Source organism: Cucurbita maxima, unplaced genomic scaffold (assembly GCF_002738345.1).
Source record: "Cucurbita maxima cultivar Rimu unplaced genomic scaffold, Cmax_1.0 Cma_Scf00025, whole genome shotgun sequence".
Classification (NCBI taxonomy): domain Eukaryota; kingdom Viridiplantae; phylum Streptophyta; class Magnoliopsida; order Cucurbitales; family Cucurbitaceae; genus Cucurbita; species Cucurbita maxima.
In genome coordinates this window covers 2,014,044-2,029,669 of record NW_019272041.1, presented here as the reverse complement: position 1 = coordinate 2,029,669, position 15,626 = coordinate 2,014,044, and the positions used below count along the sequence as shown (strand labels likewise).

Below are 15,626 nucleotides of genomic sequence, written 5' to 3'. Positions count from 1 at the left end.
AGTTGAAATTGAAAAGAAATTTCCGCGAAGGGCTTTGACTATTAAAATACAAAAATCTCATCCAAGTGGAGGGCGGCGGTCAAGTGCGTGGTGGATGTCAGACTGACACGTGTCAGTTTAACATTGGACGGAAGCCATTAAGTGGAAAAAATTGGGGAATGGGGTTCTTTATGTGGGTCCCACTCTGAGTGTTTCCGTGTGCATCTCACGTGGGCCTTCTCAACCTACGATGATCGGCAATTCTTTTTTCTTTTTTTTTTTTTTTCTTTTTTCTTTTCGTATTCATTTCATTTCCCCTTTTTGTTTTGCCTTTTCTTTTCCACCTTTCCACTTGCGTTTTTCTTTTTTTACTTTTTTAATCCCATTTTCGTTACTTTATTGTTATTATTATTATCTTTTTAAAGAAAGTATTACAATATTTATAATTTATTTTTACTGTAAGATACTCATTGTGCTACACTCGTTCTAACCCAACTAACGAGTGATAAGTATCAACAATGTTGGATTTGCAAAGCTAGAGATCCTTCTAGTATATCGAACTTAAAATCTATGATGGTCACTCTTAGATATCAATACGACTCACTCCAGAATTAGCTTGATCATGATTAATCCAATGATTCGATTTTAACATCAAACCTAAAACAAGATTGGAAAGAAACATAACACAAGATTTTTGTAAGTTCAACTACCAATAAAAGCTACTAAATACAAAGAGAAGGAAGTAAAACATATCATAAAAAAGTCAAAAAAGTCTTCAAATCACTTTCCAATGCCGAGTGATATTTTATTGATGTTCAATTCTTTTATTGATTTGATACTTGAATCTTATTTGCATTGCTTCTTGTAATTGCTCGTTTGGATACATGCAATCGTTGAGTGGTTATATTTATAACAACAAATCAGTCGTGAGAAACTTGAGCTTCGAGAACAACGTGAGCGTATGTTCAGCTTCGAGTCACGTTTAAGAAAAATATTTTGAGCGAGTAAATACGTTGAAAATAATTTGAAAGAAAACAATATTATAAGCTAAAAGCTATTAGTTAACATCAACAACTTTAAGGCGTTCTAGTTGTGACGGGTGTAGACATGATTTTGGTGAACAGTCATACACCCTCGTATTGACACAACATGAAATAATAAAGACCTATCTTAGATGAAATTATGTAAAAAAGAGTTTGGAATGGGCATGCAGTCATGGATAAGCATGACCGGGAGCTACATGTCCGGGACGTCCAACGTACAACCATAGACAACACGTATTTGACAAGCATGACCATGACACACAACAGTTAATCTTGTCTCGTACTCAATAATTTTTAACGACCACGTATTTAATATTGGATTTTTTTATTTTATGAAATTATTATTTTGTTTTGTATTTATTTTTTCATTTTGACTTTGAAAGTTACCAAATGGTTATAGTCTCGTCTAGTTATTTTATAGAAACTTTAATGTAAACTTTGTTCATTTGACAAAATGTTCATATAGTTGTTGGAATCAATTTCTCTTATATAATTGAAGGAAGACTCCTTTCATACTCAAACAATTAATTCACTTAATTTAAACAACAAACCCGAGCCAACAAACGTAGCTAAAACTTCAATATATAAATGACCGACCCCTAATAACCTAATACAATGTAGTATATACGGAAGAACTATGAAGCAACAAGTCATATTGTAATAGCCTAAGACCACTACTAATAGATATTGTTTGTTTTGGCCAGTATTGTCGTTAGCCTCATGTTTTTAAAACGCGTTTTTTGGGGAGAAGTTTTCACACCCTTATAAGGAATGTTTCGTTTCTCCCTTCAACCGATGTGGGATCTCACAACTCACCCCCTGGGGGACCATCGTCCTCGTTGGCACACTGTCTAGTGACTAGCTTTGATAACATTTGTAACAGTTAAATCCAACTGATGTGGGATTTCACAACTCACCCTCTGGGGGCACATCGCTCAGTGACTGGATTTGATAGCATATGTAACAGCTCAAGTCCAACTAATGTGGGATCTCACAACTCACCCCTTGGGGGCTCATTGTCCTCGTTGGCACACAGCCTCATGACTGGCTTTCATAACATCTGTAACAGCTCAAGTCCAACTAATGTGAGATATCACAACTCACCTCCTGGAGGCTCATCATCCTCGTTGACACATCGCTCAGTGACTAGTTCAGATACCATCTGTAACAGCTCAAGCATATCGCTAGAAGATATTGTCAGTTTTGACCTGTTACATAACGCCGTTAGCCTGTTAAGAAGAAGTTTCCACACCCTTGTAAGAAATGTTTCATTCTTATCTCCAACGGATATAAAATCTCACACATACACAACATCAAAAAAATTTCTCTAATAATTAAAAAAAAATATATTATTAGCGTTAATTTTTTATAAACATTTTAAAAATTATAATTATCCTAACGAAAAATTTGGAATTTGTATTTTTTTTTTTTTTTGAGAAATGGAGAAAATAAAAATTAATTAAGGCCAAAATAAAAAGATAATCATCATTATCTTCGTCAAAAACTGCCAAGTTGTGGACTGCGACACATTGATCACGTGGCTTTTTTTAAATATCTGATGAATAATTACCCCTTTTTTATTATTTTTATTCCTTTTCCTTGTGGGGAATGCCGACTTGGAAATAACACGTGGCAACAAGTCATTGGCTGTCGCTTTAATATAAATCTACTCCACTATAAGGCTTGAGTGGTCTCTATGATTTCATACTTATCAAATCCAAGATGTGACATTTTTATTTTTATTTTATTTTTTATTTCATCATCTTATTTTTAAATAATTAAATTAAATTAAAAAATAAGAGTTTGAAGTTAGAGGGACACTATATTAAAATATATAATTATATACATCACAATTAATAATAAAGAAAATATTAATTCCCAAAAATTAAAAGATTAATTAAAAAATAATATTTGTCCTTGAATATTCTTTTTAATAATTAAAAAAAAAACACTGTTTATATGACAGTTTAAAGTCTATTATTGGTTAGTTAGACATTAAAAAGCCTTAATTAATTTTCATATGAATATGCATTACATGTTTACAATTATTTCGATATATAAGGGGTCACGCGCATAATTATTGGGTACGTTACACTATTTAATTTAATTAAAAATTTTAATATTTGTCAACTCGAACATAGTCCTATAGTTAAGAGCACTGGATGTTCCAAAAATGGGGTACTATCGGGTCCGGTGAATTCAATAATAAACGGCTACTCGAAGAGAATCCAGTGTTTTTTGGTCATGAATATCTGAATAGGACGAACAGCCTCGTTGTTTGCTTCTTAGTTTTATTTTAGAGAGATAAAATAACAAATTGTTTGTTGGTGTTCAGGTCTATACGCAAACGATCTCTACAACCGTCTAGGAAGGGGTTGTGTGCAACCGAACGGAGATCACCCTAAGGTCTCACACATGCAGATTGTGCTAAAGCTACTATATGAAATATTCCTTATAAGAGTATGAAAACCTGTAACATCCCAAGCCCACTGATAACAAATATTGTCCGTTTTGGTATGTTAGGAATCGCTATCAGCCTCAAAGTTTTAAGACATGTTTGTTAGAGAGAGGTTTCCACACCTTTATAAGGAATATTTCGTTCTCCTCTCCAACCAATGTGAGATCTCACAATCCACCTCCCTTGAGGGCCCAGAATCCTCGTTGACACACTGCTCGGTGTTTGACTCTAATACCATTTAAAAACCTCTCCTTAACAAACAACTTTTAAAACCGTGAGGTCAACGATGATACGTAACGAGCTAAAATGAACAATATCTGCTAGTGGTAGGCTTGGACTATTACATATTTGATTCACCCGCTATTATTTGGTTTGATCAGGGTCATATACGGATTCAACTATGCTCAAATTAGCAAAAATAATCGAAATAAAGTAAATCTCGAGAAAATAAAGAAATAAATAAAAGCGTAAAAAAATTAAAATAAGGTAGGTTGCATTAATGAGAAGAATAAGACCTAAAATTATCAAAATTTAATGTCATTTTCAATTCATAACATAACTTCTTATATTTTTAATACTTCATTCAACTTTGCACATAACTTCTTAATTTAATAAACCCTATATATATATATATATATATATATATTTATTTATTTATTTATTTATTGATATTGACTTCTTTGTCCTTATATATTCTTCTCATTTTCATCCATTTTTTTTATTTATTAACAAATTAAATTAAATAATGCAAATTAATTAAATATTAGTTTCAGGATAATTACCAATTTATACACGAACTTCTTCTATCATTCGGTTGATACGTTCTAAACTTGATTGTTTGTTCGAGTAAATAAAGGGTAATTTTGTAATTAAATAGAATAATAAAGCTTTTTAATGGATTTTTTTTTTTTTTGTGGTAGCTTAGTAGGAATACACATTAAAAAAAATATATATTTTTTCCTTTTTAATTATTTCATATGTTTCTTTCCAAACCCATTTATTTTCTATTTAAAAAGCACTTTTTGACAAATTTAATAATTAAATCACTAAATTGGTTTGTCACTCTAAAATGGAATGTGGGTCCCACCTTGGGATTGGAGAAAATAAAAATTACATAAAAATAATAATAATAAAAAAGTTAGCTTTTCCCATTTATAATTTTTCAAACCCTAAAAGAGGTAAGCCGGTTGTGTCACATACGATTAAACATGCACGTGCAAGTCGAACAAGCTTGAATTCTGCACCATCGATGTTAGGTCGGTGAAGACAAGCATCACCTAATGTCTAACGAAACAACAAAGTGGGGCAAAAAATATATATAAAGTTTGAGATCCCTTGAAGCTGGTGTGAGCGTGTCAAGATTACGACGTTGCAAGGTTGAAAGCAAAAATACCCGTTAAATTAATTATGTGTATGGGTTAATTATAGTTGATGTTATTTGGCATGCTTAATTATCATGGTAATTATTAGCATATTGGGTAAAAAAACATTACCTAATTAGCTAAGAGAGAGAAATAATTCCATTTATTTATAATATTATAAAGCTATGAAAATGATTGTTCTATTGTGTCATTTATTTATAAACCTAACCTTTTTTATATTTATTATTATTTTTTTTTTTTGTGAAAAGATATTTATTATATATATATTATTCTTTAAAAGAAAAATAAGGATGAAATGGATTTGAATTATAATGGAAATCCCTTTGACCGATTAGAATTTATCCGTTAAGATTTTGTTTGATAATTATATTTTTAAAATATATTCATTAAAGACATTTTTGAAATTAAGCACAATTTTTAAGCCTTAAAAAATGAATAATTCAAATGCATTTAAAAGAAAAAGTAATATCTTACCAAATAAATTTTTAGAAAGAGAATAGAAAACTAAAATAAAATAAAAATAAAATGGACCTTATTATTATAATAATAAACTAATAAATTGTGATTATAATTTAACAATTTTTGATAAAAATTAATAGTGTGAATTAATATTAATATTTATTGAAAATGAAACATTATTGAAGGGTAGTTTCGTCATTGGATTTTAACGTCCCTACTGACAACTGGTGGGACATCCAGGAAAAGAGACACATTCTATGGGCCATATGGGCTTTGGCCCATTCCGACAATCTACTTTCTGTGGGGTCCAATAATGATGGAAATGGATAATTCATGCAATGAATAAATAAATAAATAGATAAAAAGATAAATTCTTAAGTATTTAGATTTTATAAACAAAAAAACGTTTATGATTTCTTTATTTTTGCACAAACCCATATAAAAGATTGATCATAAATCATATAGATAACCATTTTCGACTTTTAAGAGCATAAACGAGTATAAAAAAACTAGGAAAACAAAAACATCGACGATATCCTCTTCATTTTCTTGCCCATTTTATGTTTCGTTTAACTCGAGAAAAAAAAAACATCGACGATGTGCATTATTTACAAAATGCTGATAATGACAAAACTACCCTTCAATTACCTTTGTTTATTTAATGTTCTAAAAACTACTGGGCCGTAATGATTTAAGCCCAAAAATAATAATCTCTCAACTCCGCAGGGCTGAATTTGAGCCCAAATCACTTATGCTAGTGGGCTTACAGTCTTCATCTGCCAAGTTGGAGCCAAAATAAATGTAATTTTAACTTTTTTTTGTTTTTAATGGCAAGAAAATGGGAGCAATAATGGTAATTTCAAACGATGATACCTTAGATAGCTTCTATTATGTGCAGATAATCGTAATTATTGACCTTCAGCACACTAAGACCAGATTTAATATTCTATGAGTTACCTGACTACCTGTTTGATGAGAATAGTTTAGATGAACACAAGCTAGTTCCAACAAAAGTTTACCTTTACAAAATTGTCCCTTAGATATTTTGCTGCTTCAAAGATATCTAAACATAGAAGAACACGACAACAATAAGATTGGTATTGTTTTGCCTACCAAAACTTCAGCCTAATGCCATAGAACTTGGCCAGTCCCGTTAGCGACGATAAAGTAAATGCATACGCAAGCAAAATAAATAAAGCGAAGATGGATGACGTGGACAGGGTATCGACAGACAAGTTAACTAACCCAGTGAGCAAGTTTGCCTGAAAGGAGAAAAAGATAATGAAAAATGGAAAAGAGATAGAAAAGGCATACAAAAGGATGGAAATGGAAGAGATGTTACCAAAAGAAATGCAGCCAATAAATTGCTGTTGAACGCTTCTTCAAGAACAGAAGTTCCATTACCAGTAACATAACTAGAAAGCATTAGTATTGCCAAAACCTGTAAAATAATGTTGTTATAAGTTTCTCGATCATGGCGCAAAAGCTACCCTCTCTTCGACTACTTCCGAGTTTTGGAGTGAAATTCAGAGGCATACATATCATTTATCCTATTCGGTTATGAGAAAGAAAATCAATGAACATGCAACGATAAATCATTCTATTCTGGATCCAACCTCCTTAAATATGCCATACCAGAATGGCCAGTAGCAGTGTTCTTCGTTTCAAGATAATGAGTCCTAAATATAAAGTTTTTCTGGTGGTAGGAAAACGAAAAGGAGTTCGAACCTGTAAATTTTGTGCCAGTACCAGATTAACGTATGCCAGGTTGCACTGCAAAAATAGATTTAACTAGTTTTATGAAAACCATTATGAATGTAAAGAGATGGCTTAGCAGAGACATGTCTTTACCGTTCTTCGAGAAGCTCTCTCAACATAGGAATCCAGAAGCAAGGTTGCCATCCTGACACAGGCATTAAGATATGTTTTAGAACTTTAACATCCATTCAGGCATTCTTTTCCTGAAAAGAAAAAATCTTGCAGAGCTAAGGTATAGAGTAATACCAAAAGGAAAGAGCAAGTATCCAAACTATTATCCTTGCTCTTCTATTGCTCCTTAGCGTAGCAGTTGAATTTTTTCCAAAGAAGATAGAGTTTCCCAACTGCACGCCAATAAGGTAAATACTCCAATACCCTGCGAATGGAATGATCAATTACTGAGCACACTGTGACAGTCAAGGAGGATTAAAAGTTTATGGTTTCCCAGGAAGGAAAAAAAAAAATCCAGAATCCATTGAGAATATCGAAGAGAGTAAGGAATTTCTCGAACAAGCATATTAGCAAGCGACAGCTAAATTCAACCAAAAGCAAAGCTTTCGACCATTTCGATTTGAGTTTCTGGATTTCCTGAGAAAAAAATCTCGTTTTTTGTTCTTCTTCTTTCAAATCCTGACCTTGTTTCAATTGTAGTTCTTCGATTGAGTTCGTTCTTTTATTCAAATGCAGCATATATATATATATACTCAAATTTAAGTAATGCTTACCAAATATGCTAAAAATTCCTTCCTTGTTTTGGCTGATTATATCTGTTCCCCTCTGATTTGAAAGAAGATAAGCATTTAACCCATACGTCAACCAACACTGGTACCCTGAAAAACAAAATGCTTAATGAACTTAACATAGATTCTGAGATTATACTTGCTAACAAGATATAATTTACTTGAACTATACCTACTAGAATTGTTGTACCAAAAATTCCAGAATATTGTGGAGGAATATTAATGATAGTGGTAAGAATTGATACACCAGCAAGTGTGAAAAAGAAATTCCAGTGCACTCCATATTCTCCCACATGAACCTACAAGCAAACATCAGAAAGGTATGTTTCACGTATAAAAATTTAAATTGAAAAAAAAAATAAATTATGCCCCCATATGTCAACAGCGAGTTTGTTTGTGGAGCAATATATTTTACAGGTAACAGCCTTGGGCAAACGCAGACTTTTTCAATAAGAATAAATTTCATAGCTAACATATTCTATGATCTCTTCACACTTAATATATTTCAATTACACAGTGAAAGAAATTAGCCTAATAGGGATGTCCTCCAATTGCACAATCTATAGCATATATTATGTTCCAATCATGTTCAATAAAACACATCATGGTATTCTAGTTATTAGTGTGAAAATTTTCCATCATTTCAATATACAGAAACATAATCTTAATAATATGCAATCGTGCAATTCATCTCAAAGACTCCAGCTACATTTGCCATTAATATATCAATGTGATTGAAAAACCAACAAACAAACTTACCTGATAATCTACACCAGTAGTAGTAATAAGACGAACTAGTCCAAGAACGATAAGAGGAAAAACAGATTTTAATGCACCTTTTCGCTTTCTGAAAAAGAAAGAAGAACAACAAATTGTGAAATGCTCTGCAGCTGAATTCCACATATTAGTAAACAATGTAACCACAATAATTTAATATGAGTTGAAGAAGGAAATAACTTGAGTAAAATAACGAAAGATGAATGGAGTTTACTAACCCTCCAAGTCAGGCAAACGTACTACTAGGAACCTCGTTCATATGGCCATTCATTCAAGTTCTAGTTCACTTTGTCTTAAATCCAAGATTAATCAATAAAGAGTATCTTGAATGCAGTGATTCAGTCATAAAGTTGTTAAGGATTTTTTTCTCCCATGTCCTAGCTTTATATAAGGAATCATGTTTGACGTTTAATATTTGAGGAATATATATTTCAGTGCTTTAAGGCAGGAATCCATTTTCCCTATCAGTAAATTAAGTATTATTTACATGTTAAAATTCGTAGAACAATTTTATTTATACCCATCCATGGCATGTCAATTTTTTTGGAGATTGTCTTATACCATACGTTTCAAAACTTTGCTGATCAATAAGAATACAAGGTATATAACTGCATAGAGACCTCATAATGCTCTCGAGAGAGTGATGACCTCATGAATAGAACTAAATACCCATCAGGCAGTGAAGATGTATACATACATATACAAGATGAGAAAGGAATTAATTACTCACGTGGATGGGACATTCCGTGCCTGCTGAGAAACTAATGAATTTGCCAGTACAAATGAACCGACACCAAGATCCATCTGTAATACTCATGTGTTTGAATATCATTAGTTAAGTGGTATATACTATGAGAACTATCACTAATTAGTAGAGTTACGTATTCTTCACTGAATGATTAAGAATGCATACATTAAACAATAATGGGAAGGGTGAAAGTGATAAGAACACATAAAGTAAGGTTAAATGGATGCCGGGGCATCAAAGAATAAAGTGGGAATTCGGTTATAATCATACTCTTTAATGCTCTAGCAATTAGTTTGTAACAGAAATCTCTCCATAAAGATGAGTATCTTATCCACACAACCTAAAAACTCGAAGAAGTGGCCACTTCAGAACCCACAGTATACTGAGATCTTCAGCTACTTTATTTATTCTCCCAGGTTAGCATTCCATTTTTCAAGAGACTGGAGAATGAAAGCAAGAAGGAAATTTTCCAATATTGGTGATCATGTTCCAGAAAGATGCACAATCGTGTCTCAAGAAAATGAAGCTAAATTTCCAATATTGTTCCTTTCAGAGATTTCTCCATCATGCCAACCGCATATGACATCGTTTGACACCAGAGAGTAGTGATATTTGAGACACACCAAGCTGGTGCTGAAAAAGGAAACTTTCCTCGCATGCTATACTTGCAAAACAACCAAGAGAATTGTCTATAATCCATAAAGAGAGTAGTCAAGCAGAGAAGGAGGAAGGTATAAGCGTTAGATGGCAAGACTATCTTAAGACTACAATTTCACACTTCATACCTTTCTCCAGGTCTCAGTTTCCGCACAACCACTAATATCCTCCAACAGTCACAAATGTCAGAATTGTTACTTTTACAATTATTAGTTACAAAGGGCATTTTTGTTTTAATATAAACCAACTTTCATTCAGTTAGATAAAAGCATAAGAAGAGAAGCCATACAAAAATACATGGCAAACGCAAGAAAAGCTTGAAATCATTTTTTAATATCCATGAGTGTTCGGACCAGCTTATGCCCCCCTTCACAAGGACAACTGTTTGACCCTTCTACATTTGATTGTCAAGAAAACTCATAGTATAATAAATCCCAAGTAGAATACCACCATGTCCCTTATTGGCTCCTAGGCCAACTCATGGTGCTTCACTAAAGCTTAAATTATAATTTAGAAAAAGGCAGAAAAAGAAAAAAAAAATAGAGAAAAAGAGACTTCTTAGCAATTAAAACAAGGGAACAATGTCAACCATGAGGACTCCTCTAAGGTACAAATCAGAAGAGGGGAATCCAGAGTAAGGATAAAGAAGTGGCTAAAGAGACGATTGTTACCACTGAGAACTTGGTTTCAAAGGAAAATACCACAACCACTTATCGAAAAGAGCTTCCTTTTTCAGGCCTAATTTCCAATTCCGGTACCCCACCACAGAAATTAAAACCCTGTGTTAACCAAAATGCAAGCTATCACCCTCCCATCCCCTACCACAAAGAGCCTCCCATCAAGTTCTCCAAATTGTCAAAAATAGAACTCCATATATTTTAAAATGCACAATAAAAAAAACATAGAAACAGAGGACTAATTGAATGAAAGTAAGCCTATACTTTGGATGGGGTGGGGGAAATGCCAATAAATAATTTTTAAAACAAAAGTGTCAACGAGGTTGTCTGCCAAGCCTGAAAAATAAATATGATAAGATTTTATACACAAAAAGTTAGAATAAAGATGAACTTTAATAATAATAATAATAATATAAAGGTTGTTGATAACTGGAAAAAACTTACCAGACTTGTACCGTAAGTCTCTGTCTTAGCATATCTTCTGGGAAATATTCTGAAATCAACAGCCAATATGCACAAGCATGTTGTGATCATCTGCATTGACATTTTTTTTAAAAAAAAATTCTAGATGATATGAGAATATAGACTACATTTGCACGAAACATGTAATAGATAAACAATGATTTAAAAAGCATACCACAACAACCCTAAAAGATGAAATATTTTCCTTTAGACTTTGGTTTGCTGTTTCCCAAGTTGGAGAATGACTGTGGATTCTGTGTTGGGAGTACAATGGCTTTTTGTCAGCGTGATGCAGAAGAGACTTGTTTGCCCAGCAGCAGCTCATGCAACATTTTATATACTACGAATGAACAATAAGGATAATTCCCCAATAAAAAGTACAATATTTAATATGAAAAGAAAATGCCTTACCCTTTAGCTGCAATCAACAACAATAATAGAAAAATGAATAAAACCGCACACAGACATGACCATTCTGCTAGAACCTGTCATATGAATAATTAGGAAACAAAACCACCCAAGAATTAGTCCAGGATACCAAATGAGCAAATTAAGTTGGTCTCAAATGAAAATAGACAAAACTTATCAAGATGAGGGATTTCCAATCATAACAATTAAATGAGGCATTTATCATGAAAATGAAGAGGATTATGAAAGTAAAACATAAAAGTGAAATAAAACATCTCTTTCTTGTAAACATATATCCCTCAGACCCCATTTGAGTCTATAAGCACCACATTCAGAGTCAAGAAATAAAAATGTGCCGAGTACATCTGCATAAAGAAATCCTCAGCCTAAAGCAGAAAAGAAGAAATAGAGATCATAGTGATGAATCATATAGCATTTATGTGAAGAACTACAAATAAACAAATACTCTTGATACACGTTTAATCTCCCATATATTACTTACAGTGAAAAATAAGATAGTGGGAATCACGATAACAAGAAAATCTACAGTAATGGCAGCCAAGTATTGCTTCAAGCTCTTTGAGTGGATAACTGGATTGTCACTTTTCTTCAGTGAAGCATCTGCAGCAGTATGATTTGGTAACAAAGAGATCTAAGATTAACCACATGATGAAGAAAGGAAATAACAGTTCCATACATTCATAGTATTCCATATCTAGAAGCTTGACCTAATTGAGCCTTTGCAAACAAATAAGCAACTGTATCAGATGATGCAGTCAGACCAATCCCAACATTTTGAACACAATCCATTCATCATCAAATTGTAGTAGGAAGACAATAATAATATTTTCATGCATAATACCGTTGTAAAACTAAAGTTTTGGCATTGTAGAGGAGGTCATAACCTAGTAAGTGGCTAAATAGCTACTACTTTTTTTGATCAACCTATATCAAGGTACCAATGTAATTCCGAGGAATGCTCAAAGAGAACTTCAAATTTGGGTAGCCATTTCGAAACTTTAGTTGCATCACAACTCGACCCTGTGTCTCTGTTATCTCATCCACCCAGGAAAGAAAAAGGGGCGGAGGGAGTCAATTCAACCGTCTTGCATCGTAATTGTTAAAGCCTATTCTTTAAGAAAGAAAATGAAAGCTAAAATTTGAGACGGAGTTCCGAGTTTGATACAAGAGCAAAAGCACGAGTCCGAATGAGCTGAGGAATCCAGAATTAAGAAGTTCAACCCGCCAAATGCTACTTCAAAACCCACATAAATTGGAAGAAAAACAACCATAAAAAACAATTAACTCCGAAAAGCTTTAAGAGACACACCAATCACGCCGCTGCAATAGCATGAATGCCGAAGAATCACCAGAATCTGCACACTCAGAGAGATAAGTAGCCAAAAAATTTTCCAGTAAGCTAGAGAAGTAGTGCAACACAGAAAAAATGAGACTAAAGGAAAATCAAAGGGAATTACAGGTATAATAGTGGAAAGCGCCGCGATTTCGATCATAGAAGATCCAGTCAAATTGCTAACGAATCTGAAGATCGAAAGAAATGAACAAGAAACATGGAGAGACAAAATTGAAGCTCAGAAACCTGAAGGAAAATGGGATTACTCACTCTTCTTTGAGAAGTTTATTGGGATTGAGAGAATTGCGCAGAGAAGAATCCATAGCTGAAACTCGCGGGAATGGTAGAGAGAAGAAATGAATCTAATTACGTATCTTCTTCCCTGTTTAGGTTAATTACACGGCAAAATTATTCTCCCAATTCTACCCCTCCATTAAAACCCCTTTTCCCAATTATATCCTCTAGCTAACAAATAATAATAAATACTCCATTTTAATATCTCCTATTTTAAAAATACCTTTAATAACATTTTTAAAACTTCAAAAATAAATTGTGACCGATTCAGAGAATCACAGTACATTAAACTATCTATGTGGCTGAGAGCCATGTAATTAAAACTTCAAAAATAAACCGAGACTGACTCAAAGAATCACTAGTGACTACATTAAACTATCTATGTGGCTGAGAGCCCTCAGAGTCCAGCCTGATGCAATTATTAATAGCGAACAAATCGAAGATACAATAAATGACATTAGCATGCATAAAAGCACCAGCAATGATGATATTGTAAGGGAGGTCTCAGCCCTCACAGTCCAGAAATAATTCAGACATAATGCAATTATTAAGGGCGACCCAATCGAAAATACAATAAATGACACCGGTATGCATAAAAGCACCGGATGCAGTGGCGATACTGTAAGAGCCTTCATAGTCTAGACATGATGCAATTATTAAGGGCGACCAAATCAAAGATACAATAAACGGCATCAGTATGCATAAAAGCACCGGATACAGTGATACCTTAATGTTAAGAAATAGAAATAGAAAATAGAACTGGAAAAGTGTATTATTATAATTGATATTGATATCTTTTAAATAGGATACAAGAAGTACAAAGGAGGAAAATATAAAATAATTAAATACTGAGAATAAAATAAAATATACTGTAAATCAAATCATAAATAAAAGATATAATATCGAAGATATATTCCATAACTAAATATATTCTTCAATATCTCAACACTCCCCCTCAAGTTGGAGAGTGTATGTAATCACATCCAACTTGTCTTTACGAATGTAGGTCAATAACACCCGAGTTGTCTTTGAGAAGAGAGTGTAGGTCAATAACACTTTTGTCTTCACAATGGTGAAAATATCCGTAAAAAATAGACCGCCTTTAATTGGTTTACATTTTTTAGACTTTCAAGAAATCATTGAATTTACAAGAAAGATGCAAAACCAAAAAATAGACCGCGTTTGATTGGTTTACATTTTTAGACTTTCAAGAAATTATTGAATTTCCAAGAAAGATGCAAAACTAAAAAATATACCACAATGATTGACTCGAGGATTAGTAACTTGTCCCATTTAATTTGATTTGGAACAAGTGAATATCCTCCCTGATCACTTATTGGTCCATGCATAAATGATTTACTGGATAATAACACCAAGATCGGTGCTCTGGATCACTTGAGAGGTTGTGAAAGAAAATACGAACATCTTGAATATGTCACCTTTGAGCTTGGTGAGAAATTTGAAGATGCTTATAACGTATTCTTGATATTGGATGATCGGCGGCTGTAAAGGCTTCACTGATTGGTTAGAGTTTGGCTTTAGGTTTAATACTCCCCTTGGACTCAGAGTCCAAGGGAGTATTAGGAATACCACAATTGGTGCTCTGATATTAGGAATATCAAGATCGGTGCTCTGATACCATGTGTATTAGGAATACCACAATTGGTGCTCTGATATTAGGAATATCAAGATCGGTGCTCTGATACCATGTTAAGAAATAGAAATAGAAAATAGAACTGGAAAAGTGTATTATTATAATTGATATTGATATTGATATCCTTTAAAGGGGATACAAGAAGTACAAAGGGGATACAAGAAGTACAAAGGAGGAAAATATAAAATAATTAAATACTGAGAATAAAATAAAATATACTGTAAATCAAATCATAAATAAAAGATATAATATCGAAGATATATTCCATAACTAAATATATTCTTCAATATCTCAACACTCCCCCTCAAGTTGGAGAGTGTATGTAATCACATCCAACTTGTCTTTACGAATGTAGGTCAATAACACCCGAGTTGTCTTTGAGAAGAGAGTGTAGGTCAATAACACTTTTGTCTTCACAATGGTGAAAATATCCGTAAAAAATAGACCGCCTTTAATTGGTTTACATTTTTTAGACTTTCAAGAAATCATTGAATTTACAAGAAAGATGCAAAACCAAAAAATAGACCGCGTTTGATTGGTTTACATTTTTAGACTTTCAAGAAATTATTGAATTTCCAAGAAAGATGCAAAACTAAAAAATATACCACAATGATTGACTCGAGGATTAGTAACTTGTCCCATTTAATTTGATTTGGAACAAGTGAATATCCTCCCTGATCACTTATTGGTCCATGCATAAATGATTTACTGGATAATAACACCAAGATCGGTGCTCTGGATCACTTGAGAGGTTGTGAAAGAAAATACGAACATCT

General features: G+C 33.0%; 1 protein-coding gene across 2 annotated transcripts; it reads right to left on the bottom strand.

Annotated features, from left to right (window-relative positions):
• Positions 1-6,356: 6,356 nt before the first annotated feature.
• On the bottom strand, positions 6,357-13,280 carry LOC111498395 (uncharacterized protein At4g17910). Of its 2 annotated transcripts, XM_023149624.1 has the most exons (16): positions 13,173-13,280; positions 13,027-13,090; positions 12,879-12,924; positions 12,051-12,169; positions 11,552-11,625; positions 11,316-11,394; positions 11,123-11,212; positions 9,327-9,400; positions 8,579-8,666; positions 7,992-8,118; positions 7,805-7,909; positions 7,326-7,455; positions 7,173-7,224; positions 7,050-7,094; positions 6,664-6,762; positions 6,357-6,583 (listed from the first exon to the last, which is right to left on the bottom strand). In XM_023149624.1, the coding sequence occupies exons 1-16, from the start codon at positions 13,223-13,225 to the stop codon at positions 6,431-6,433; spliced, it is 1,398 nt and encodes a 465-aa protein (XP_023005392.1). In that variant the 5' UTR covers positions 13,226-13,280; the 3' UTR covers positions 6,357-6,430. The 2 variants fall into 2 exon arrangements, with proteins under 2 accessions (XP_023005392.1, XP_023005393.1); XM_023149625.1 differs by lacking the exons at positions 12,879-12,924; positions 13,027-13,090; positions 13,173-13,280 and adding an exon at positions 12,246-12,425.
• Between the last annotated feature and the right edge of the window lie 2,346 nt (positions 13,281-15,626).

What these genes read in the sequence shown, in the direction of transcription:
- LOC111498395 (XM_023149624.1), bottom strand. Translation starts at nt 13,225, where the DNA reads ATGGATTCTTCTCTGCGCAATTCTCTCAATCCCAATAAACTTCTCAAA. An exon ending in AATAAACTTCTCAAAGAAGA is followed by an intron (nt 13,091 to 13,172) that starts GTGAGTAATCCC and finishes TTCGATCTTCAG; the next exon opens with ATTCGTTAGCAATTTGACTG. An exon ending in ATACTTGCTCTTTCCTTTTG is followed by an intron (nt 7,225 to 7,325) that starts GTATTACTCTAT and finishes TGCCTGTGTCAG; the next exon opens with GATGGCAACCTTGCTTCTGG.